Genomic DNA, 25,616 nt, shown 5'->3' on the forward strand with positions numbered 1-25,616 from the left:
GTGCTGTGTGTGGGGGTGAGAACGTCTTGGTAACAGTGCTGTGTGTGTGGGTGAGAACGTCTTGGTAACAGTGCTGTGTGTGGGGGTGAGAACGTCTTGGTAACAGTGCTGTGTGTGGGGGTGAGAACTTCTTGGTAACAGTGCTGTGTGTGTGGGTGAGAACGTCTTGGTAACAGTGCTGTGTGTGGGGGTGAGAACTTATTGGTAACAGTGCTGTGTGTGGGGGTGAGAACGTCTTGGTAACAGTGCTGTGTGTGGGGGTGAGAACTTCTTGGTAACAGTGCTGTGTGTGGGGATGAGAACTTATTGGTAACAGTGCTGTGTGTGTGGGTGAGAACTTCTTGGTAACAGTGCTGTGTGTGTGGGTGAGAACGTCTTGGTAACAGTGCTGTGTGTGGGGGTGAGAACGTCTTGGTAACAGTGCTGTGTGTGGGGGTGAGAACTTCTTGGTAACAGTGCTGTGTGTGGGTGAGAACGTCTTGGTAACAGTGCTGTGTGTGGGGGTGAGAACTGTTTCGTAACAGTGCTGTGTGTGGGGGTGAGAACTTCTTGGTAACAGTGCTGTGTGTGTGGGGGTGAGAACTTCTTGGTAACAGTGATATGTGTGGGGGTGAGAACTTCTTGGTAACAGTGATATGTGTGGGGGTGAGAACTTCCTGGTAACAGTGATTTGTGTGGGGGTGAGAACTTCTTGGTAACAGTGATATGTGTGGGGGTGAGAACGTCTTGGTAACAGTGATATGTGTGGGGGTGAGAGCGTCTTGGTAACAGTGCTGTGTGTGGGGGTGAGAACGTCTTGGTAACAGTGATATGTGTGGGGGTGAGAACGTCTTCGTAACAGTGATATGTGTGGGGGTGAGAACGTCTTGGTAACAGTGATATGTGTGGGGGTGAGAACGTCTTGGTAACAGTGATATGTGTGGGGGTGGGAACGTCTTGGTAACAGTGCTGTGTGTGGGGGTGAGAACTTCTTGGTAACAGTGATATGTGTCGGGGTGAGAACTTCTTGGTAACAGTGCTGTGTGTGGGGGTGAGAACTTCTTGGTAACAGTGCTGTGTGTGGGGGTGAGAACGTCTTGGTAACAGTGCTGTGTGTGTGGGGGTGAGAACGTCTTGGTAACAGTGCTGTGTGTGGGGGTGAGAACTTCTTGGTAACAGTGCTGTGTGTGGGGGTGAGAACTTCTTGGTAACAGTGCTGTATGTGGGGGTGAGAACTTCTTGATAACAGTGCTGTGTGTGTGGGGGTGAGAACGTCTTGGTAACAGTGCTGTGTGTGTGTGGGTGAGAACGTCTTGGTAACAGTGCTGTGTGTGGGGGGGTGAGAACTTCTTGGTAACAGTGCTGTGTGTGGGGGTGAGAACGTCTTGGTAACAGTGCTGTGTGTGGGGGTGAGAACGTCTTGGTAACAGTGCTGTGTGTGGGGGTGAGAACTTCTTGGTAACAGTGCTGTGTGTGGGGGTGAGAACGTCTTGGTAACAGTGCTGTGTGTGGGGTTGAGAACGTCTTGGTAACAGTGCTGTGTGTGGGGGTGAGAACGTCTTGGTAATAGTGATATGTGTGGGGGTGAGAACGTCTTGGTAACAGTGCTGTGTGTGGGGGTGAGAACGTCTTGGTAACAGTGCTGTGTGTGGGGGTCAGAACGTCTTGGTAACAGTGCTGTGTGTGGGGGTGAGAACGTCTTGGTAATAGTGATATGTGTGGGGGTGAGAACGTCTTGGTAACAGTGCTGTGTGTGGGGTGAGAACGTCTTGGTAACAGTGCTGTGTGTGGGGGTGAGAACGTCTTGGTAACAGTGCTGTGTGTGGGGGTGAGAACGTCTTGGTAACAGTGCTGTGTGTGGGGGTGAGAACTTCTTGGTAACAGTGCTGTGTGTGTGGGGGTGAGAACTTATTGGTAACAGTGCTGTGTGTGGGGGTGAGAACGTCTTGGTAACAGTGCTGTGTGTGTGGGTGAGAACGTCTTGGTAACAGTGCTGTGTGTGGGGGTGAGAACGTCTTGGTAACAGTGCTGTGTGTGGGGGTGAGAACGTCTTGGTAACAGTGCTGTGTGTGGGGGTGGGAACGGCTCGGTAACAGTGCTGTGTGTGTGGGTGAGAACGGCTTGGTAACAGTGCTGTGTGTGTGGGTGAGAACGTCTTGGTAACAGTGATGTGTGTGTGGGTGAGAACGGCTTGGTAACAGTGCTGTGTGTGTGGGTGAGAACGTGTTGGTAACAGTGCTGTGTGTGTGGGTGAGAACGGCTTGGTAACAGTGCTCTGTGTGTGGGTGAAAACGTCTTGGTAACAGTGTTGTGTGTGTGGGTGAGAACGTCTTGGTAACAGTGCTGTGTGTGTGGGTGAGAACGTCTTGGTAACAGTGTTGTGTGTGGGGGTGAGAACGTCTTGGTAACAGTGCTGTGTGTGTGAGTGAGAACGTCTTGGTAACAGTGCTGTGTGTGGGGGTGAGAACTTCTTGGTAACAGTGCTGTGTGTGGGGGTGAGAACGTCTTGGTAACAGTGCTGTGTGTGGGGGTGAGAACGTCTTGGTAACAGTGCTGTGTGTGGGGGTGAGAACGTCTTGGTAACAGTGCTGTGTGTGGGGGTGAGAACGTCTTGGTAACAGTGCTGTGTGTGGGGGTGAGAACGTCTTGGTAACAGTGCTGTGTGTGTGGGTGAGAACGTCTTGGTAACAGTGCTGTGTGTGGGGGTGAGAACGTCTTGGTAACAGTGCTGTGTGTGGGGGTGAGAACGTCTTGGTAACAGTGCTGTGTGTGGGGGTGAGAACGTCTTGGTAACAGTGCTGTGTGTGGGGGTGAGAACGTCTTGGTAACAGTGCTGTGTGTGGGGGTGAGAACGTCTTGGTAACAGTGCTGTGTGTGGGGGTGAGAACGTCTTGGTAACAGTGCTGTGTGTGGGGGTGAGAACGTCTTGGTAACAGTGCTGTGTGGGGGTGAGAACGTCTTGGTAACAGTGCTGTGTGTGGGGGTGAGAACGTCTTGGTAACAGTGCTGTGTGTGGGGGTGAGAACGTCTTGGTAACAGTGCTGTGTGTGGGGGTGAGAACGTCTTGGTAACAGTGCTGTGTGTGGGGGTGAGAACGTCTTGGTAACAGTGCTGTGTGTGGGGGTGAGAACGTCTTGGTAACAGTGCTGTGTGTGGGGGTGAGAACGTCTTGGTAACAGTGCTGTGTGTGGGGGTGAGAACGTCTTGGTAACAGTGCTGTGTGTGGGGGTGAGAACGTCTTGGTAACAGTGCTGTGTGTGGGGGTGAGAACGTCTTGGTAACAGTGCTGTGTGTGGGGGTGAGAACGTCTTGGTAACAGTGCTGTGTGTGGGGGTGAGAACGTCTTGGTAACAGTGCTGTGTGTGGGGGTGAGAACGTCTTGGTAACAGTGGTAACAGTGTGTGTGTGGGGGTGAGAACGTCTTGGTAACAGTGCTGTGTGTGGGGGTGAGAACGTCTTGGTAACAGTGCTGTGTGTGGGGGTGAGAACGTCTTGGTAACAGTGCTGTGTGTGGGGGTGAGAACGTCTTGGTAACAGTGCTGTGTGTGGGGGTGAGAACGTCTTGGTAACAGTGCTGTGTGTGGGGGTGAGAACGTCTTGGTAACAGTGCTGTGTGTGGGGGTGAGAACGTCTTGGTAACAGTGCTGTGTGTGGGGGTGAGAACGTCTTGGTAACAGTGCTGTGTGTGGGGGTGAGAACGTCTTGGTAACAGTGCTGTGTGTGGGGGTGAGAACGTCTTGGTAACAGTGCTGTGTGTGGGGGTGAGAACGTCTTGGTAACAGTGCTGTGTGTGGGGGTGAGAACGTCTTGGTAACAGTGCTGTGTGTGGGGGTGAGAACGTCTTGGTAACAGTGCTGTGTGTGGGGGTGAGAACGTCTTGGTAACAGTGCTGTGTGTGGGGGTGAGAACTTCTTGGTAACAGTGCTGTGTGTGGGGGTGAGAACGTCTTGGTAACAGTGCTGTGTGTGTGGGTGAGAACTTCTTGGTAACAGTGCTGTGTGTGTGGGTGAGAACGTCTTGGTAACAGTGCTGTGTGTGGGGGTGAGAACGTCTTGGTAACAGTGCTGTGTGTGGGGGTGAGAACGTCTTGGTAACAGTGCTGTGTGTGGGGGTGAGAACGTCTTGGTAACAGTGCTGTGTGTGGGGGTGAGAACTTCTTGGTAACAGTGCTGTGTGTGGGGGTGAGAACGTCTTGGTAACAGTGCTGTGTGTGTGGGTGAGAACTTCTTGGTAACAGTGCTGTGTGTGTGGGGGTGAGAGCGTCTTGGTAACAGTGCTGTGTGTGGGGGTGAGAACGTCTTGGTAACAGTGCTGTGTGTGTGGGTGAGAACTTCTTGGTAACAGTGCTGTGTGTGGGGGTGAGAACGTCTTGGTAACAGTGCTGTGTGTGTGGGTGAGAACTTCTTGGTAACAGTGCTGTGTGTGTGGGTGAGAACGTCTTGGTAACAGTGCTGTGTGTGTGGGTGAGAACTTCTTGGTAACAGTGCTGTGTGTGTGGGTGAGAACTTCTTGGTAACAGTGCTGTGTGTGGGGGTGAGAACGTCTTGGTAACAGTGCTGTGTGTGGGGGTGAGAACGTCTTGGTAACAGTGCTGTGTGTGGGGGTGAGAACGTCTTGGTAACATTGCTGTGTGTGGGGGTGAGAACGTCTTGGTAACAGTGCTGTGTGTGGGGGTGAGAACGTCTTGGTAACGCAGAATATTCAGCAGTCACCCGAGGTCGCTGCTGATACTCTCCTGCCTCAAAAAAAAGAATTTCTCCTGCTATTTGTTGCTAGTATTACACAGCTCCTGACGACGCACGAGAGTGCGAAAGATCTAGAGCTAAAGATTACCATGTCCGTGTGGCTTGTTCTGCAGTGTTAAGACCGCTTGTTCGCTACTGTGTATGTACTGGAGTTAAAGTGAAATATTTCCTGGTTCTTGGCAGAGATGACTGAGGAAGATTCTTGCCTTGTGTTACTGAAACTTCAAGTTCAAATGAAAAGAATATTGAAATCCTCGTCTTCGTGAGGACAATATTGAATATTTCAATATCTAAAATAATTATTGAAGTAAATTCTCCGCAAATATACACTGAGAGACATATATAACTCGGTGTATATACTCAGAGAGAAATACATCTCTCGGTGCATATATTCTGTATATTAACTAGTTTTATAATACTTAATTCTATTTATATTCCTCCGTGTTATGCTATGTGCAGCGTGAGCAGAGACTAGTGAAGCTCTGTCTTAGAGCTGCCTGCCAGCAGCCAGGCAGCTCTGAAGAGCTTCAGTATTTTAGGAATGCGAGTGTTTCTACACGCTAGACTCATCCTCCCAGACGAGTTCCAGTACTATATGTTTAGTATCACTATAGTATTACTATTATAGTAGCTGAGTTTGAAGTACTGGGGGTAAAGGGGGGGGGGTTAGTGCCCATCCAGATGACTGTAAACAATTGTTATATTACTTATAAGATCATTGCGTCACAGACGTCGTCTTGCTGAGGCATCGCTGATACACAACTTTAGTATCAAGAATCTTAGTCTTGGCTTTGTCTCTGTAGATAACTTTCTTTGTTATAATTATTATTATAATAGGATATAGAAAGTCGCTTGTTATGCTGAACATTTCGGGCAAATTAGTTCAATTTTGTCCCAGGATGCGACCCACACCAGTTAACTAACACACAGGTACCTAATTTTACTGATAGGTGAGAATGAACAGCAGGTGTTTTAAGGAAACACGTCCTAGTGTTTTCCAGCCGTAACGGGGATCGAACCCCGGACCTCAGTGTGTGAGCTGAGTAAGCTTTCAATCAAGCTATATTAAGAAATGCTCCAAACTTCAGAACTCTGGTGACCCTAACCTAAAAGATTATAATTATAACCATGATTTTTACAGGGGTGGACCGGTAAGCCAGCGGAAGACCTCGGTCAGATGACCAAAAGCTATAACATGACAAAATTATGCTGGTCAAAGGAAACATAAAAGAGTAAACCAAGGCACGGGTTGGGGTTTGAACCTATGGCAAGTGAGTCCTACAACTCACAACCCAGTTAGTTTTACGACTAGTCTGTCATAGGTTTAAACCCCGCCTTTCCGTGGTATGTTTGCAATCGTGTTATTACGATTTCCTGAGTCATAAAAGTGCTTTCGTCTGAATATTCCGATACTATTAGTGGTTAGTCGTGGAAAAGTGTGATATACATTACTACACAATACTCGCCGCTGGCACAGTAAGTGTTGGCACCAAGACACAACAACAACACTGCCTCCACAATTCGCATAACATTTTTTAAGTGTGATAAATGATCCAAGTCAGACCGAAACGTCGTTATAAGCTTCTATCTCTTATGTGCGGGTTATCTGTGTAAAAATTAATCTCTATAACTTTTATAACATTGTGAGTGTCCAGTGTTTTTGTATATAACATCATAATCAACACTGACAGTAGGATATAACTGAACACATGACCGTCCATGATTCACATGTATAAACTAACTAGCAGGGTCATCATACCAGTATAATGACAACTGTTCATCACATACATTGTGACCAAATGTTATTACAGCTTCTCGCTCTTCTTAAACGCGAAAGGTGGATGCGGAAGCGATTTTTAATATAGATAATGGAAGTGTTAAAAGATTAGAGGTTAAATGCGACATCTGAGGGTAAGTTAAGGGGGGGAATCTTACAGAAACACGTCACTTAGGTTAGGTAAAGTTCGTCTGGAAATACCTGGAGAGAGTTTCGGGGGTCAACGCCCCCGCGGCTCGGTCTGAGACCAGGTCTAGTGGTGGATCAGGGTCTGCTCAACCAGGCTGTTACTGCTGGCCGCACGCAAGCCGACGTACGAACCACAGCCTGGTTGGCCAGGTACTAACTTTAGGTGCCTGTCGAGTGCCTTCCTGAAGACAACCAGGGGTCTATTGGTAATCCCCCTTATGTATGCTGGGAAGCAGTTGAACAGTCTTGGGCCCCGGACACTTGTGTTGTCTCTCAGTGTACTCGTGGCGCCCCTGCTTTTCACTGGAGGAATATTGCATCTCCTGCCGAGTCTTTTGCTTTCATAGGGAGTGATTTTCGTGTGAAAGTTTGGTACTAATCCCTCTAGTATTTTCCAAGTGTATATTATCATGTATCTCTCTCGCCTGCGTTCCAGGAATACAAATCAAGGGACTTCAACCGTTCCCAGTAATTTAGGTGCTTTATCGTACGTATATGTGCCGTGAAAGTTCTATGTTCACTCTCCAGGTCAGCAATTTCGCCAGCCTTGAAGGGGGCCGTTAGTGTACAGCAGTATTCCAGCCTAAAGAGAACAAGCGATTTGAAGAGAATCATCATGGGCTTGGCGTCCCTAGTTTTGAAGGTTCTCATTATTCATCCTATCATTTTCCTAGCAGATGCGGTAGATACATTATTGTGGCCTTTGAAGGCTAGATCCTCTGACATTATCACTCCCAGGTCCTTCACAGTACTTTTTCGCTCTATTGTATGGTTAGAATTTGTTGTATACCCTGATACAGCTTTAATTTCCTCAAAGTTTCCGTATCTGAGTAGTTGAAATTTCTGTTCATTGAACTTCATGTTGTTTTCAGTGGCCCAAATCTTTAAATGGGCCACTGAAAACAACATGAAGTTCAATGAACAGAAATTTCAACTACTCAGATACGGAAACCTTGCAGTGTCTTCGATGGAGGTCACTGTCATGGCAATTCGGGTGTCATCCGCAAAGGAACACACGGAGTTATGGCTTACATCTCTGTCTATGTCAGATATGATGATGAGGAACAGGATGGGAGAGTACTGTGCCTTGTGGAACAGAGCTTTTCACCGTAGCTGCCTTGGACTTTACTCTGTTTACTATTACTCTTCGTGTTCTATTTGTCAGGAAGTTATAGATCCCTCTACCAACTATTCCTGTTATTCCTTTATCACGTTCTAATATCTGTTGTTTTGGAGTGGAGGCCAATGACTGTGCCTCTGCTCCAGAAGTGTTTTCCGTTGATGTAAGATTTCTGCCATTTCTTGCCAGTCTTTTTTCCTTCCTGGCACTAAAAAACCTCCTTCTCTGGAGAGGTAATGGCTCCCCTCTTTTGTTTTCCATAGTCTGGCTGGTCTGTGTCTTCTTGTCCCCTTTAGATGATGTGCCTGGCAGTATACGTTGTTGTATTTTCTTTCACAGAGTGACGAGTGACACATTTCGAGGTGAAATATGTTACAGGAAGGGGAGTTGCACTCTCCTGTTGTCGTGTGGGTGTGGTATTTTTTGGGATGGTCAAAGATGCATGTCCCACCTGTTTTACCAGATATACCATGGCTGCAGATACCCAAGGCATAGAATTTGCATAGATTGGAACTTTGTTTGCTAGGATTTTTGTGGCTGCATTCACTGCTGGTGCATTTTTTTCTGTTTCCCCTCTACCCACCAGTTTTTGCTGGTAATGTGTCAACACTGAGGCATCATCCCCTTTTGTTCCATCTCCAGCAATATCGCTATTTTGTACCTCTGTAAATTGAATAGTGTTGTCTTTACCTGTTTCATCACCAGGGCCACTATCTCCATTTGGTGCACTGTCCTCCAGGACAACATTAGCACCTTCTGGAGCACTGTCTTCCAAGACTACCGCGTCCAACTCTCCCATTTTATTTTCCCAGGTGTTATACCAGGCTGACATGTCTGAAGAAGGATACTTTATTGGTGTTCTTGTCTTTTAATATAGATGTAATTTTCTCATACAGGTGTATCACGTGGTCGCTGGTTTGAAGTTCCTGCACGACCCATGGGACCATTTACCACAGAGACTGCGTGGAATCCAGGCATGGCTTCGTCTGTTACCCTTTCTGCAGACTACACAGATTTTCATGGTGGTCATTTATAACACTTTACTACTCTCCTAACCAGCTAGTCTATAACTACTAAACGTATTTAGTGTCTTTAACAGTTCTTCTGGGTATGCTGGCTAGGATAGGATTATATAAAAAAATATATATATATATATATATATATATATATATATATATATATATATATATATATATATATATATATATATATAAACACTGATCTCTGGCTGAAGGAGACTCGAACCTACGAACCTTAGAACAAGGTACGCAGTGCTATACCAAACTCACCACACTGGACAATACCTTGGAGTCCAGCTTGTGCTAGACTTTGATCCAAGGAAGCCAGCTTTCAGGGAGAAGGCTTACAGCTTTTCATCTCATCCCTGCTGTTGGACCAGCGGACCTACTGCAGTGTTCCTCTTTTCTTATGAGTCCGGTATTGTCGCGCATCAGGTGTTTCTTTGTTGTGGGTGTTGACTGTGAGGTGTAGTCTAAGCCCTTTAATTGCCTTCCTTTGATGTATTACTTTCATAGTTCCTTGACAATGTGAGTAGTCACGAAAGCGCATGGAATTTCACTACTCTTTCACAGTGGTTGTTTTGTCATATATATATATATATATATATATATATATATATATATATATATATATATATATATACATATATATATATATACACGTATATATGTCGTGCCGAATATGTAAACTGGTCAATTAGCAAGAACTCATTTGAAATTAAGTCCTTTCTGAAATTTTCTATTATACGTTTAAAGATATATTTTTTTCATTAATGTTATGAATCTGGTCAGAGGATACCTTATTTTTCAACGAATCTGGTTGGGTGTTAAGGACACCTAGACACTTTGTCAGCTTTTGAATCCAGTCGATGATTTTGGACTAGGTCTTGAAAGGGCTACTGGAATATTATTTAACAGTTCAGTTTGATACAAAAAGTATAACTTGAGTGTTGGAAAGATCGGTGACTTCTGACAGCTCCTCCTATGATGATCGGCCGGTGACCTCGAGTACCCTTTTTGAGAACCTGAACAAGTGTTTTCTGTTGCGGGTTTTAGTCATTGTGAGGGAAAAGTTCAATAAATAGGAGTAGCGAGGGAATATATAGTAACAATAGTTTCATTGCCGGCTACTTGTTAAGGTAGGGTAAGTCCAGCTCCCGTTATTCCCGCCTTTTCTCCCCCACCCCTAAAGTGATAGTTTGATTGTCGGCTGCTTGTTAACGTAGGGTCAGTCTAGCTCCCACTATCCCTTCCCCTCCCTCTTCCCCCCCCCCGAAAGGTGACGTGTGGGGCTCTGGTCAAACAGTAAATCACTCGACTCACAGCTCCCAACACTACTCTTGGATGACAGAGAGGGTCACCTGTCAATCAACGAGAAGAACTGAAGGAGACGGACTAACGTCCTGGAGACGTCCCATATTGGATTTACTTGCCTGTGCACTTGTATGAAGAATCAGGACATAACCCCTCATCATTACAGCGGTCAAGAACCTGATCTCCTGTCATCGGGAAAGATTACTTACAGCCACTAGAACGAGCCAGTGGGTTGTAACCAACACCTGCGACCTCCCCCCCCCCATCATCAGCAACGGCTTCGATTTCAACAACACAGTGTCACCAACACCAGACACCCAAGTTTTAAATTAGTGTTGAATTCAGTTATTTATATTTTTCATTTTTCATTTTCTTTAATGTAGGATTAATATTTCATATTTAAGTGTTTTATATTTTATATGTTCTATATAATAAAGTGTTTATATTTGTCTGTTATTATTTCTTTTTCTATTCATTAATTTTCCTGAGGAGGAGCCAGCTTTGGTAATACTGTCAAGTTGTTACAGAGCTGAGTAAGCCTTCACAAGTGGCGACCTTGCCAGGATCAACTCGACTGAATCAAGATTCAATTCCATCTCGAATCTACCATTGGAACTTCAACGCCGCATACCACAGACGGTTACCACCAGCCATGAGTAATCATTCTCTATGGTAGGACTACAGTACAGGTATTTAAAAGATTTGGTGATTGTTATAGTCTCAATTTATTGTAAGTCAAGTCAAGGCAGGAATACTAGTTAATTCTGCCATCTATTTTTGTGTGAGCTTGAAACACTTTGGAGGATTAGACTCTAGGGACCCGAGATTTTCCAGTGACAATTTGTTTCATTGAGCTCTTTATTATATCAAGGGAACTGTCATAGGACACTCTTGATTTGTTGGTGAGAAGATTGGATGGTCAAGGGACCCCATTCTACTTACTGTTTGCTCGGAGCCGGCATAGAACCCTTCGTTTTAATTAACACATATTGTTTAATTGAAGCAGGGATCGAGCCCTCTGGTTTATTTACAGTTTGAGCGGAGCAGGAATTGAACCCTCCGTTTTCTTTAATACCCGTTTCATTTCCCCTGATAGTTTAAGTTATTCTTGCAAGTATTAATGAATACCAGTTTTGGATGAACACTGGAAGTAAGTTAGGAATAAGAGGGAAAAATTTAGAATCTTTCATTAGTGCTAAGATCCAGGAAAGACTTGAAAGAGAGAGAATAGAAAGAGAGAGAGAAGACAAAAAAGAGCGTGATAGACTTGATTGTGAGGAGAGAGCTAAAGTATGTGAGGAACAAGTTAAATTAAGGGAACTTGAGGAAAGAGCAAAGGATAGAGAATATGAGTTAAGGGAGAGAGAAAAGGATCGCGAGCTCGAACAGGCTCGCCTTGAATTAGAGAATAAAAAGTTAACTTTCTCACAACAGCAATTAGCTGAAGGAGTAATGGAACAACGTGCAGCTAGTGCACATATTCCAACACCTAATTTACCTCCCTTCACAGAGGGGGAAGACATAACTTCATACATTATCAGGTTTGAAAATACCGCTACCCTCTGTGAATGGCCTGCTGACACCTGGGCTACCAGGTTAGGAATGTTATTTTCTGGTACAGCTTTGAATATCTATGCAACTTTGTCGCACGATATCATATGTAATTATAACCTACTGAAGAAGGCAATCCTTAAAGCATATCAGAAAACCACTAATTCTTACAGGAAAGATTTCAGGTATGCCACCTTACAGCCTGGCCAGAACTTTCAACAGTTACAGGTAACACTCTTTCGTTTGTTCGACTTTTGGATAGAGAGTTCAGGAATTGATCGCAGTTATGAATCTCTTAGAGACTTCATGGTTGCTGACCAGTTCCTCACAGCTCTTCCCCATCAGATACGAACATTCATCAGAGAACGTAACCTGATTAAACCTGAGGAAGTTGCTGAGGCTGCTGACCTGTATGCTGAGGCTCACAATTCCTATAAAGACCTAAAGGGATCGAACCCTAAGGGTAAGGGTTCATCAGACCTTAAGAAATCAAAGCCTCTAGTGGAAAGTAAAATGACTTCTTTTGTTCCTGTTTGTCATTTATGTAGTGTTAAGGGACATAAACGTCCAGATTGTCCTTCTAAGAAGGTCCAAAAAGTTGGAAGATGTTTTAAAGACTTTAATGACCAAGTACCCTTCTGTTCAGGAACAGTTAATGGACTTAATGTATCTACCATTTTACGAGACACTGGATGCACATGTATAGTCATTTCTGATAAGCTGTTCCCTAACCTTAAAGAAACTCATTTCTCTGCTATACTTTCAGACTACTTGGGCCGTACGGACACTTTTCCTACCATCCGTTGTTACATTAGGTCTAAATGGTTCACAGGTTGGTCTGAAGCCGTACTAGCTCCCATCACTTCTTGTTCCGTACTAATAGGTAATGTAAAAGGTGCCATTCTTCCTTCTGAGGTTGACCTTTCAGCACCAAAGATGGACATAAGTGTTTCAGATCCTCTTCCTGTAGAGTCAGAGAATCCCCTCGAAAGTTTAGATGAGACAATGTCTCGTGAGATTCATGTGGGATTAAAAACCAGTGATGCTACTCTCGAAAGCGAGGTAGTAGGATCACCGGTTCACTTGTTAGATGAAAGTGAAGATATCACCTCCGATACCATAAAAGTCTTGACTAGGGCTCAGACCAAAGCCCAGGCTTCTCCTACTATCCATCCTTTGATTTTCCCTGACTTTAAGCCTTTAGATATATCGAAGGACTCCTTTGTCAAGTTACAACGTAATTACCCTTCTCTTCAGAACTGCCATAATGCCGCTAAACAAAATCAAGTTATCCAAAGGAAAAACTTTTCATATAAATTTGAATATATAAAAGGTATCTTGTACAAGTCAGTATTCAAATTAAATTCAGATGAGATAGACTATTCCATCTTAGCTGTTCCACTTCAATGCAGAGAGAATGTTCTTAAAATGGCTCATGACCTGCCAGTGGCCGGACATTTCTCGCATCGTAAAACCTTAAATAAAATTAGGGAAACCTATTTTTGGCCAAAAATGTCCTCAGATGTCACTACCTATTGTAGATCGTGTAAAGTTTGCCAACTGTCATCCTCCCGAGGTACCAGGCGAGTACCTATGGTCAAAATGCCGTCTTTACGGTACCGTTCGAAAGAGTAGCTATTGACATCGTTGGTCCTTTATCTCCACTGTCATCTGGGGGACATAGATATATATTAATAATAGTTGATTATGCTTCGAGTTTCCCTGAAGCCATACCCTTAAAGACCATAACTACTACAGAGGTGGCTGAAGCCCTTTTGTCCATCTTCTCCAGAGTGGGCATCCCTAGAGAAATTTTGTCTGACCGTGGGACACAATTCACATCTGACTTAATGCAACATCTATACCAACTTCTAGGAGTGAAGCCTCTCTTCACCACACCCTATCATCCCAGCTGTAATGGGAGGATTGAGCGCCAGCATTCGATTCTCAAGTCCATTCTAAGGAAACTTTGCTCCCTTAAACCTAAGGAGTGGCATCGTTACCTACCCTGTGCTTTGTTTGCCATGAGGGAAGTTCCCAGTGACTCTTTGGGGTTTTCACCTTTTGAACTTCTCTATGGTAGACAGGCCAGAGGCCCATTGTCCATCCTTCATGACTTATGGACTAATGAGGAGGTGAGTGCTGAGGTTCAGTCTTCTTATTTGTGGGAAAGTTGACTACCTCATAGAAGTCAAGGGGAAACCTAAACTTTATCATATCAACATCCTTAAGAAATATTACCGAAGAAATTCGGTTAACTGCCTTAATAACTTTGACTTAGTTTTTCCACACGAACTTGATAAAACAACTGAAGAATGTAAAGTGTGTGTAATTGACACCTCTAACTTAGACTATGATGAAGAACTACATGACTTGGTAACTCTTGACCACTCGGGCGCAACCAACATTAATATTAATGAATCTTTGGATGACCATAAGAGACATGAACTACTTCAATGTGTGAGTAACTTTTCAGACGTCTTTACTGATATTCCAGGTGTTACCTCCACGGTAGTCCATAAGATTGACTTAGTGACGGACAATCCTATCAAACGAAAATTATACCCAGTTCCAGTTCACCTTAGGGATGCATTTGACCGAGAGGTAGACATATTATTAAAACTAAAGATCATTGAACCTTCAGTATCTGCATATTGCTCACCAGTAGTCATAGTTAAGAAGGAGGATAATTCATATAGACTTGCTATTGACTTCAGAGGCCTTAATGCTATAACTCGGTGGGATGCTGAGCCTATGCCCTTAATAGATAGCGATCTACACAAATTTTATGACGCTTCCTTCTTTTCAGAGATTGATTTTGCGCAGGCATATCATCAAGTAATGTTAGATCCTTCTTCTAAGCAGTACACCGCTTTTCCTACACACCAAGGACTGATGCAATATAGAACTATGCTCTTCGGTTTGGTAACTACCTGTGCTACCTACGTGAGACTGATAAGAAAGGTCTTGGGTAACATGCAAAATGTTTCAGTATATTTTGATAACATTTACGTAATGACATCCACGTGGGGCGAACATATCCAAACATTAAAATCAGTTTTGCATAGGTTACGCTCACATGGCCTCACTGCCAAGCCGAAGAAATGCTTCCTTGGGTATAACAAGATTAGATATCTTGGACTGATACTTTCTAATAACTCTCTGCAGCCTCTCCCCAGTAAGATCAAAGCTTTATTAGAATTTAAATTCCCCAAAACCAAGAAGCTCATGCGTAGTTTTCTTGGTTCTGTAAATTTTTATGCACGGTTTATCCCGAACTTTACTGATCTTACAGGCATCTTATCCAACTTCCTTAAAAAGTCTGTGAAGGAACCTCTTGAACTTTCCGACATAGCTCGGGAAAAGTTTAATGAGATTAAAAGCATCTTTTCGAAAGACCCTATACTTAAGATTCCAGATATTAATAAAACATTTTGCTTAAGAACTGATGCCTCCAATACTGGCTTAGGTGCGGTGTTACTACAATACCATGATGGTACTCCCTTCCCTGTATGCTTCCTAAGCCGGAAACTCCTTCCTGCAGAAACGAGATACTCCACAATAGAAAAGGAATGTTTAGCCCTTGTGTGGGGTATCTCCAAACTTAAATTTTATTTGCTGGGAAAAGAATTCATTTTAGAAATGGACCACAAACCTTTGATATACCTAGAAACTTTTAAGGGAACCAACAGTCGCCTCTTGAGGTGGACATTGGCACTCCAGGCTTTTAAGTTCCATATTGTGTATATCAATGGTTCATCCAATTATTTCTCTGACTGGTTAAGTCGTGACAGTCAGTAGAAGATTTGTTGCCTTACGCGACTTCTACATGTTAGAACTTTTTCCTCGCCTATTCTTCTTATACTATAAGTCTTGGTATGGGGGAGTGTGAGGGAAAAGTTCAATAGATAGGAGTAGCGAGGGAGTATATAGTAACAATAGTTTCATTGCCGGCTACTTGTTAAGGTAGGGTAAGTCAAGCTCCCGCTATTCCCGCCTTTTTTTCCACCTCCTCGAAAGTGATAGTTTGCTTGCCGGCTACTTGTTAAGGTAGGGTAAGTCCAGCTCCCGCTATTCCCGCCTTTTCTCCCCCACCCCTAAAGTGATAGTTTGATTGTCGGCTGCTTGTTAACGTAGGGTCAGTCTAGCTCCCACTATCCCTTCCCCTCCCTCTCCCCCCCCCCCCGAAAGGTGACGTGTGGGGCTCTGGTCAAACAGTAAATCACTCGACTCACAGCTCCCAACACTACTCTTGGATGACAGAGAGGGTCACCTGTCAATCAACGAGAAGAACTGAAGGAGACGGACTAACGTCCTGGAGACGTCCCATATTGGATTTACTTGCCTGTGCACTTGTATGAAGAATCAGGACATAACCCCTCATCATTACAGCGGTCAAGAACCTGATCTCCTGTCATCGGGAAAGATTACTTACAGCCACTAGAACGAGCCAGTGGGTTGTAACCAACACCTGCGACCTCCCCCCCCCATCATCAGCAACGGCTTCGATTTCAACAACACAGTGTCACCAACACCAGACACCCAAGTTTTAAATTAGTGTTGAATTCAGTTATTTATATTTTTCATTTTCTTTAATGTAGGATTAATAATTCATATTTCAGTGTTTTATATTTTATATGTTCTATATAATAAAGTGTTTATGTTTGTCTGTTATTATTTCTTTTTCTATTCAATAATTTTCCTGAGGAGGAGCCAGCCTTGGTAATACTGTCTGAAGTTATTATAGAGCTGAGTAAGCCTTCACAGTCATATGACCCAGAGCTGGAGCTTTTGGTCATCTGATCGAGGCCTTCCGTTGGCTTATCGGTTCACAGTGAAGGAAAGAGATTTTTTTTTTAAATAATGCAATATTCCAACTATGGATGGAAAGTTTCGCTACATTATAAAATAAGTCCTGGGAGCGCACTTACTTTCTCAGCTTCTAAGAGAAATTTATTAAACAGCAAACAGATGTTATTTATTTGGTCAGCACGTCACTGCTGTAAGTACAATATCTAAGTAAACTTTTATTGTTTAGGACACATAGGAGACTTATCTTTTTTTGCAGAGATATCTGCGCTCCTTATGTAAATCTGTGTTAACCTGGTATCCCCAGTCCAACACCTACACCACACAGTAGCTTTGCATCATAACTGACACCACTACACATTACCACCATCACTGACACCACCTTGGACACCATTTTTTATTATCACCAACAAAATAGCAACAATACTCGCAGATACCGCCAATTTTCCTCATCTTGCTGACGCTTAACCTCAAATTGATAAAATTGCTTTTGTAGCAGCTTCATGTGAATCTTCAAGTGTTGATTGATGCTGCATCTGTCTAATCTTCCGAAGCTAGACTTGGTCCAGATGGATCCAGCAACTCTATGGACAAGAACTGGTCTGGTCCACGGGCTGGAGGGAAGCACTGATGCCAAGTTCCCTGTCCACAACCTCATGAATCAGTCGGTATGACAGTGTCAATATAATCATTATGAGGTGGTCTCTAGGTAGACTCCCACCTTGCACGTAGCCTCACAGGCTCCAGGAACCTCTCTGTATATGTCCACACTAGGTGCAGGACACACTTTGACCTAAGGCAGCACATGTCACTCTTCTCCCATCCTTTATAGTACTGTGTGAACCAGTCACATAGTTACCTGTAGAATTGAGGTCGGGTCAACCTGTCCCGTCAGGATGCGATACTAATTCCATCTCACATTTAACAAATTTCATAAAGACTTCGCTCTGTTTTTGTAACAGCTCATATTATTATAATCAAAAAGAAGCGCTAAACCTACAAGAGTCATACAGCAGTAATAGTTCATGACAATGCTGAAATAGATGAGTCTTAGAACCCACTTCACACCAGTCTGATGAGGAAGGCATCTTTTTCACAATGTGACTCCAGTCCTGGCATTAAAAGCATCTGTGGTGAGGAGGAGGGTCTGTATAAGCCGATTTTGTATTGCCTATCAAGTGCCATATGTGAGTGGATGAAGGGTGGGAGAGGCACTGAATCTGTCCATCTCTCTAATTTCAGTATGTTAAAAACTCGACAGGATTTGGCAACTAACGTCATCAGGTACTTGGGAGTCAAGAATATGTCGATATCGTAGATGGCAACATCACGTCTCTGTGGTGCCCCTGGGAAGGTAGGTGCCTGGAGGGAGGTCTTTGTGGTGCCCCTGGGAAGGTAGGTGCCTGGAGGGAGGTCTTTGTGGTGCCCCTGGGAAGGTAGGTGCCTGGAGGGAGGTCTTTGTGGTGCCCCTGGGAAGGTAGGTGCCTGGAGGGAGGTCTTTGTGGTGCCCCTGGGAAGGTAGGTGCCTGGAGGGAGGTCTTTGTGGTGCCCCTGGGAAGGTAGGTGCCTGGAGGGAGGTGCTTAAAGTAGTACTTACACTTAACGAGGTAAGTACTACTTTAACTTAAAATATCATAGGCCAGACGCAACACGCAACGCCAAGCACAACACAAATCATTTTCGCTATTACGAGAAATATAGTGACCTGTGAACCTACAATCCTGGTGTTACAACACACACAACAAGACATCTGAATCAATACTTTGCATAAAAAAACTATATGCAGATATTTTAATTCTGACATGATTTTGTCGGGTAATTCTACCAACATTATTACAGTTTATTGTGCATCCGCAGCTCATCCTGTTAGTGGCAGCACAAACAAACAGGATTGCAGAGGTCACAATGGGTCTTCTTCAGACTACACTGAGTACCGTTACATCATCAGAAAGAAATATTAGTAATTTTGCATTTACAATTACTTTATATAATTGTTGTACAAGTACAGTAAAGAATACTGTACTCTATACAACAGTTACTCCAGTCCGTGATCCCTGTGTTCTTCCTGTACCACTCCAGCTGTAGGACTACACTTAAAAGCCGTTCAGGCGGCAAAAAATTAAACCATGATGCTGGAGGACATATTACTGACCTGCTGGGTGAGTCGGGTATGTCTGGTACTATGGCCATTATGTTGTTCTTCCGCCTCCGTGCCAGGATCTCTGTAGTAGCGCTCCTGTAACTGGTGGTCACTCTCCCTCGTGATGGTGACAGTATCTTTCTCACGATGCTTGTCACTGCCTGCAGTGTTAGAGCTACTCTTGTCATGGCGTCCAGGCTTGGCAGAGCGCAGAGAATTCAGAAGACCAGTTAAGCCACCACGGCTACCCCGGCCACCTTCACTCTTGTTTATACCCGTGTCTGTAGAACTATGCGTGTTATTGCTCTGCACATGCCCCCCGCCATACGCCACCATATCTGGATAACGCACTTGTAAAGCTGTTTCGAAGCTGTGGTCAGAGGCGACTGAGGTTCGGTCAGCAGGTCGTGGTTCAACCTTCACCCAGGGACGGTCCGGGGAAGGCGTTCGCATCAGTCTGGGACTGAGGCGTCGTAGGAGGGCCACCAGGCCACGGTGGCGACGACCCATGGGCTGTGGTCCAGAAGCAGCAGAGTACGGCAGCGTGCTGGCCTTGTGGCGAACAGGCCGGGCTGCCCGTGGTGTTAACTTTTCCATGACGGCCAGACTGATTGCTGCTCTGGGAGGGCCGCACGGAGGTCCTAGACTAACGTCCCTGGCACTACGGCTGAAGCCACGCCACAGTCGGTATTTGGGACCGCAGTGAGGTGGAGTGCTGGTGCGAGGCGTGACCAGAAGAGAGGGAGTTAGTAGGAGTGTAAGGAGACAACCCTCCGACCTGCTGCTGGTGGGGTGCACGGGAGTGCTGACACGGTGAAGCTCGTCACAAGACTTGCTGCAAGTTGGCGCACCTGAAACAAAAGTACAAGATTATCACAGGCTCTCTTATATGATTTAGAGTGGTTTTCATTTCACGATGCGTTTTAGTATACACAGGAATATTATCAGCATAGCTGTGATACTTCTGGAGGTATATATTGCATCGACTAAATAAAGGAATTGATTTTATTAACGAGATTGCGACCCTATTATGGCCAAAGCATTTTAGTGGTGATAAGATACCGAAATTCTTTGAGACTGCATCTCTATACTGTACTGTTTACATTAGCTACAGGAAGTAATTCTAATATAAGAAATGATTAATTTTTCTTAATGATATGACAGCGCCCATTGTGGTGTGATCAAGACACTGTAATTTCTGTAATTCTGTTGCGCTATCACTCACAGGATGAGCTGCGGGTACACAATAAACTAGCCGCTCTGGTGGCTAGTTTATTGTCGCTTTGTTCCAATTCATCGTAATGAGGATGACCTTTGACCTTCGTCTACAGTCATGTATGAAGGCGGGGAAATGAAGTCGCGCAGATGTTTTAGGAATATATTTACACTCTTCCTCGAGGGAGACAAGACTTGAGATAATTAGAGCTTGTTACAAAAAACGCGATTCCTAGTAATGATAGAGATCTCCAGTGAACACTAGAAAGTACTGCTCTTCTAGCATCCAGCCTGTTACTGGGTTTTTGTAACAAGTAGTCAGTATCCTGGTCCAATTATCCAATAGAATTTAGTAAGATTCAATAGTGCTTCAGGATTACAACTGGTAGGCTACTAACTAAAGAAATTAAAATTTAATAAGTTTATTAATATCAATAAAGTCGTCTAGGCGTATATTATCAAAGTAAATTAAAGTAATCAATTGAATATAATATAGGATACAAGTTCCTACACTTCTCTCGTGTACAGTAGTATTGTGCTGAAGGCACATATCACATCTTTATGGCTTTTAAGTACCGTCTGGTGCGTTGTTAACATTTAATAACATAATACATATATATACAAGTAAGTTTGTGTGTATGTGTGTAAGTGCTCTATGTAGTTCGCTATGTCTCAAGACTCGACTAGACTTAATCAGTGACTGACTAAAAGTCCTAACATAAACTAACTTCTTGACCAACCTGGCAATCAGAACAGCTTGCTTGAACAATAAAACGACTGTTAAGCCGAACAGCAATATAACAAGCAACAGCGACACAGAATCATTAACAAGGAGATAATATAACGACACTAAGTAGGGACCATCTGCAGATCCTCCACAAAAGTCACAAAACTCTCATACTACTGAATCTAAGTTCAGCATTAGAAAATCCCCGACTGTGACAGTGCACAGATACCAGTACAAATTAGGTCAGAAGCTACAGCTCAGGACCTGAGTTTCTCAGAGTGTCTATGCGACACACAACCTCAGTACAACGTCGAAAATCATTAAGTCTAGGCTATGTTCTGTGAACAGAGTTACACAGAACCAACAACAAGAAAGCGACAGAGACGATCCTCCAACAAGGGCCAGCAAAGGAGCTGGAGAGGCATGTCTTGTTGGAAGCAATGTCAAACAGACAAGAGCGAGCGCAGGCCAGTCAGACTCTCCCTCCAGGTGAGGTGTGATCACCTCACCCTGATCACGTGTTGTCACCTTCTCTAAGTGAGGTGTCACCTCAGGGTTTAATAAATAAAATATTTTTTCTCTTGCTTCTTTCTATTCCTTTGAAGATGTCTGTGTAAGCAATGAAATCGCTCTGGTTTTATTTCGTATCTTCACTATGGTATTTTTTCATATTTGCAATCACGAGTTATATTGTGAATTCTTCCTTAAAAGACATTGTGTTGCTGTCCTGGGACCCACACTGAAGGTCATCTAAGAAGGGAAGTTAACCAGCTCTTTCCAGCTCTAGGGTAAATTTAATAATGGGCTCTAATGCGTTGATCTGTTAGAGGATCTTGCGCATGCAACATTTTGGAATCTTTATTACGAAAAAGTTTCGTTAATGCTGCGAAAGTCTAATTCCTCAATTTGTCGGGTTTGTAAATCATTTACATGTGTTGTGTATGATAAGACGTCTTGGTTACACCACTAGAATGCTTTCTATGTATCTCAGCCATGTCACAGCATCAGTAATAATTGTTGAAAATGGTATAAAACACCGACAAGCTGAAGGTTAAGACACATGTGCAACAGTTGGGTATCTTAGTGCTGAAACGTTTCGCCTACACAGTAGGCTTCTTCAGTCAAATACAAAAGAGTAGTAATGAAATAAAGACGAAGTAATCAGTCCTTCAACTTTGGAGAAAAAGTTTTTGAGGTGGTCAGTCCCTCAGCCTGGAAAAGAATTCAGCTCTATGGTCTGGAACGATATATCGTTCCAGATCATAGAAAGTTATTTCCAGAATCTCCATGTATATATTAGCTAATACTACGCTGAGTTGACTGCCCACTGCCAAGCCAGAACATTGTAGTAAGCTCCTATTTTCGTATTTAAAATAGCTGAAGTTGATATATAGGTCATAAAACTGTATGAAGTCCTGATGTGTCAATGTGGGAGTCAACAGGGACACTGGTGAAGTCAAAGGTGACGTCAACACAAGACAAGTATTTATTCTTGACGTTGACGCCGGAAATGCGTAATAGGAGGTTTCCTGAGTGCTGTCAATGTGCGTGGCTGAGTGAACCGAATAAGTGTTTTGCGAGGAGTCCCGTTAACGGGTGTGTGGAGCTTTCTATACCCGAGGTGACGGGTCAGAGACGTATATTATTATTATTATTATTATTATTATTATTATTATTATTATTATCATCATCATCACAATATTACCATTATTTTTAGCAAAACCCGTAGGGATTATACGATTGTGATGAGGAGGATGGTATTCAGGCTCAATTCAGAGAAATGGATCGCAGATCCAATTCCCTAGATCAAGAGCCGCTCACCAGCGTCAAGAAACTTCCCTAGAGTGGAAATAAGAAGCTATACGGGTGTCTGCCCCCCGCCGTCATCCTGACTTTTGAAAGATGATGTGCCGGGTTGCCTGATGAGACCTCGCTGAGAAATCAATATGAACGGGCATCTGCAAGTTCTGTATTTTGTGTGTCTTCCAGGTGGCTGTGGCGAATTTAACCTGAGGGTTTAACACGTCTCCCTCTGTAGCTGAATGTGAGAAGTTGCTATCTCCGGTAGCCCCAGGTTGCTCTCTCAGGTAGTCCCAGGTTGCTCTCTCAGGTAGTCCCAGGTTGCTCTCTCAGGTAGTCCCATGTTGTTATCTCCGATGGTAAGAGGTTACTATCTCCGGTAGTCCCAGGTTGTTATCTCCGGTAGCCCCAGGTTGCTCTCTCAGGTAGTCCCAGGTTGCTATCTCCGGTAGCAAGAGGTTATTATCTCCGGTAGTCCCAGGTTGCTATCTCCGGTAGCAAGAGGTTATTATCTCCGGTAGTCCCAGGTTGCTATCTCAGCTAGTCCCAGGTTACTATCTCAGCCCCAGGGTACTTTCCCCGGTAGTCCCAGGTTGCTATCTCCGGTAGTCCTAGGTTGCTATCTCAGGAAGTCCCCAGGTTGCTATCTCCGGTAGTTCCAGGTTGCTATCTCCGGTAGTTCCAGGTTGCTATCTCTGGTAGTCCCAGGTTGCTTTCTCCGGTAGTCCCAGGTTAATGTCTCCGGTAGTCCCAGGTTGCTGTCTCCGGTAGTCCCAGGTTATCTCCGGTAGTCCCAGGTTGCTATCTCCGGTAGTCCCAGGTTGCTGTCTCCGGTAGTCCCAGGTTATCTCCGGTAGTTCCAGGTTGCTATCTCCGGTAGTCCCAGGTTATCTCCAGTAGTCCCAGGTTATCTCCGGTAGTCCCAGATTGTTATCTCCGGTAGTCCCAGGTTGCTATCTCAGGTAGTCCCAGGTTCCTATGTCAGGTAGTCGCAGGTTACTATGTCCGGTAGTTCTAGGTTACTATCTTCGCTAGTCCCAGGTTACTATTGTAGGTAGTCTCAGGTTGCTATCTCCGGTAGTCCCAGGTTGCTATCTCCGATAGTCTCAGGTTACTATCTCGGGTAATCCCAGGTTGCTATCTCCGGTAGTCTCAGGTTGCTACCTCCGGTAGTCCCAGGATGCTATCTCAAGTAGTCCCAGGTTACTATCCCCGGAAGTCCCAGGTTGCTATCTCCGGTAGTCCCAGGTTACTATCTCAGGTAGTCCCAGGCTGCTATCTCCAGTAGTCCCAGATTACTATCGCAGGTAGTCCCAGGTTGCTATCTCCAATAGTCCTAGATTACTATAGCAGGTAGTCCCAGGTTGCTATTTCCGGTAGTCCCAGATTACTATCTCAGGTAGTCCCAGGTTGCTATCTCCGTTAGTCCCAGGTTACTATCTCAGGTAGTCCCAGGTTACTATCTCCGGTAGTCCCAGGTTACTGTCTCCGGTAGTCTCAGGTTACTATCTCCGGTAGTCCCAGGTTACTATCTCCGGTAGTCCCAAGTTACTATCTTCGGTAGTCCCAGGTTACTATCTCCGGTAGTCTCAGGTTACTATCTCCGGTAGTCCCAGGTTACTATCTCCTGTAGTCCCAGGTTACTGTCTCTGGTAGTCCCAGGTTACTGTCTCCGGTAGTCCCAGGTTACTGTCTCCGGTAGTCCCTGGCTACTATCTCCGGTAGTCCCAGGTTACTATCTCCGGTAGTCCCAGATTACTATCTCAGGTAGTCCCAGGTTACTATTTCCGGTAGCCCCAGGTTACTATCTCCAGTAGTCCCAGGTTACTATCTCCAGTAGTCCCAGGTTACTATCTCCAGTAGTCCCAGGTTACTATCTCCGGTAGTCCCAGATTACTATATCCAGTAGTCCCAGGTTACTATATCCAGTAGTCCCAGGTTACTATATCCAGTAGTCCCAGGTTACTATATCCAGTAGTCCCAGGTTACTGTCTCCGGTAGTCCCAGGTTACTATCTCCGGTAGTCCCAGGTTACTATATCCAGTAGTCCCAGGTTACTATATCCAGTAGTCCCAGGTTACTATCTCCGGTAGTCCCAGGTTACTATCTCCGGTAGTCCAAGGTTACTATATCCAGTAGTCCCAGGTTACTATATCCAGTAGTCCCAGATTACTATATCTAGTAGTCCCAGGTTACTATATCCAGTAGTCCCAGGTTACTGTATTCAGTAGTCCCAGGCTGCTATCTCCGGTAGTCCCAGGTTACTATCTCCGGTAGTCCCAGGTTACTGTCTCCGGTAGTCCCAGGTTACTATATCCAGTAGTCTCAGGCTGCTATCTCCGGTAGTCCCAGGTTACTCTCTCCGGTAGTCCCAGGTTACTATATCCAGTAGTCCCAGGTTACTATCTCCGGTAGTCCCAGGTTACTGTTTCCGGTAGTCTCAGGTTACTATATCCAGTAGTCCCAGGCTGCTATCTCCGGTAGTCCCAGGTTACTGTCTCCGGTAGTCCCAGGTTACTATATCCAGTAGTCCCAGGCTACTATCTCCGGTGAGCTAGAGATAGAGACAGCCACGCTGGTATGGGATTCATCTGTTAAAACCAGCAGTTGTGGTCACACTGTTGGATAGAAATATAGTTACGTAGGTGAATCAGTCTTGTTAAAGCCAGCTGGCCCAGTAGTTAACACACTGGCCTCCCTTGCTTCTATTATTCCCTCGCCATTGGTTCAAGCCCCACCGGTTCCCTGATTTGTTTACAATTGTGTTATTAGGATTTCGTGAGTGATGTAACCTCTAACACGACAGGAATGAACATTATTAATAATGCCAAGAACACGTGTTTCGTGCTTTAAGTGTGTCAGTAAGGGAGAGTTCTGTCTTTCGACCTTCTCTGTTTTTCCTGGTTCAGTTGTGTCTTGACACTGGACCAGGATGGTCACAAGCATCACTCTCTTCTACACTTGTGTGAATTCCAGTTATTCTAAGTTTAATAAAGTAATGTAGTTTGTATACCTGGAGACCTGTAGACCTGGAGACCTGTAGACCTGGAGACCTGGAGCCCTGGAGACCTGGAGACCTGGAGAGGGTTTCGGGGGTCAACGCCCCCGCTGCCCGGTCTGTGACCAGACTTAATATGAACTACCCAGTCTGTACGATGCATCAGCCATTAGCTCTACGTCACAAGACGTAGAGCTAAATATATTAAACATGATTTAAAGGGAATAAAAACG

General features: G+C 44.6%; 1 protein-coding gene across 2 annotated transcripts in view; it reads right to left on the bottom strand.

The window, feature by feature from the left end:
• Positions 1-25,616, bottom strand: part of LOC128695541 (cyclin-dependent kinase 12) — a 495,961-nt gene that overhangs the window by 389,769 nt on the left and 80,576 nt on the right. For both annotated transcript variants that reach the window (XM_070093396.1, XM_070093395.1), the window contains exon 4: positions 18,656-19,494. In XM_070093396.1, coding sequence (XP_069949497.1) covers positions 18,656-19,494 — 839 coding nt within the window. The remainder of the gene's footprint in view (positions 1-18,655; positions 19,495-25,616) is intronic.

Source organism: Cherax quadricarinatus, chromosome 42, assembly GCF_038502225.1.
Source record: "Cherax quadricarinatus isolate ZL_2023a chromosome 42, ASM3850222v1, whole genome shotgun sequence".
Lineage (NCBI taxonomy): Eukaryota > Metazoa > Arthropoda > Malacostraca > Decapoda > Parastacidae > Cherax > Cherax quadricarinatus.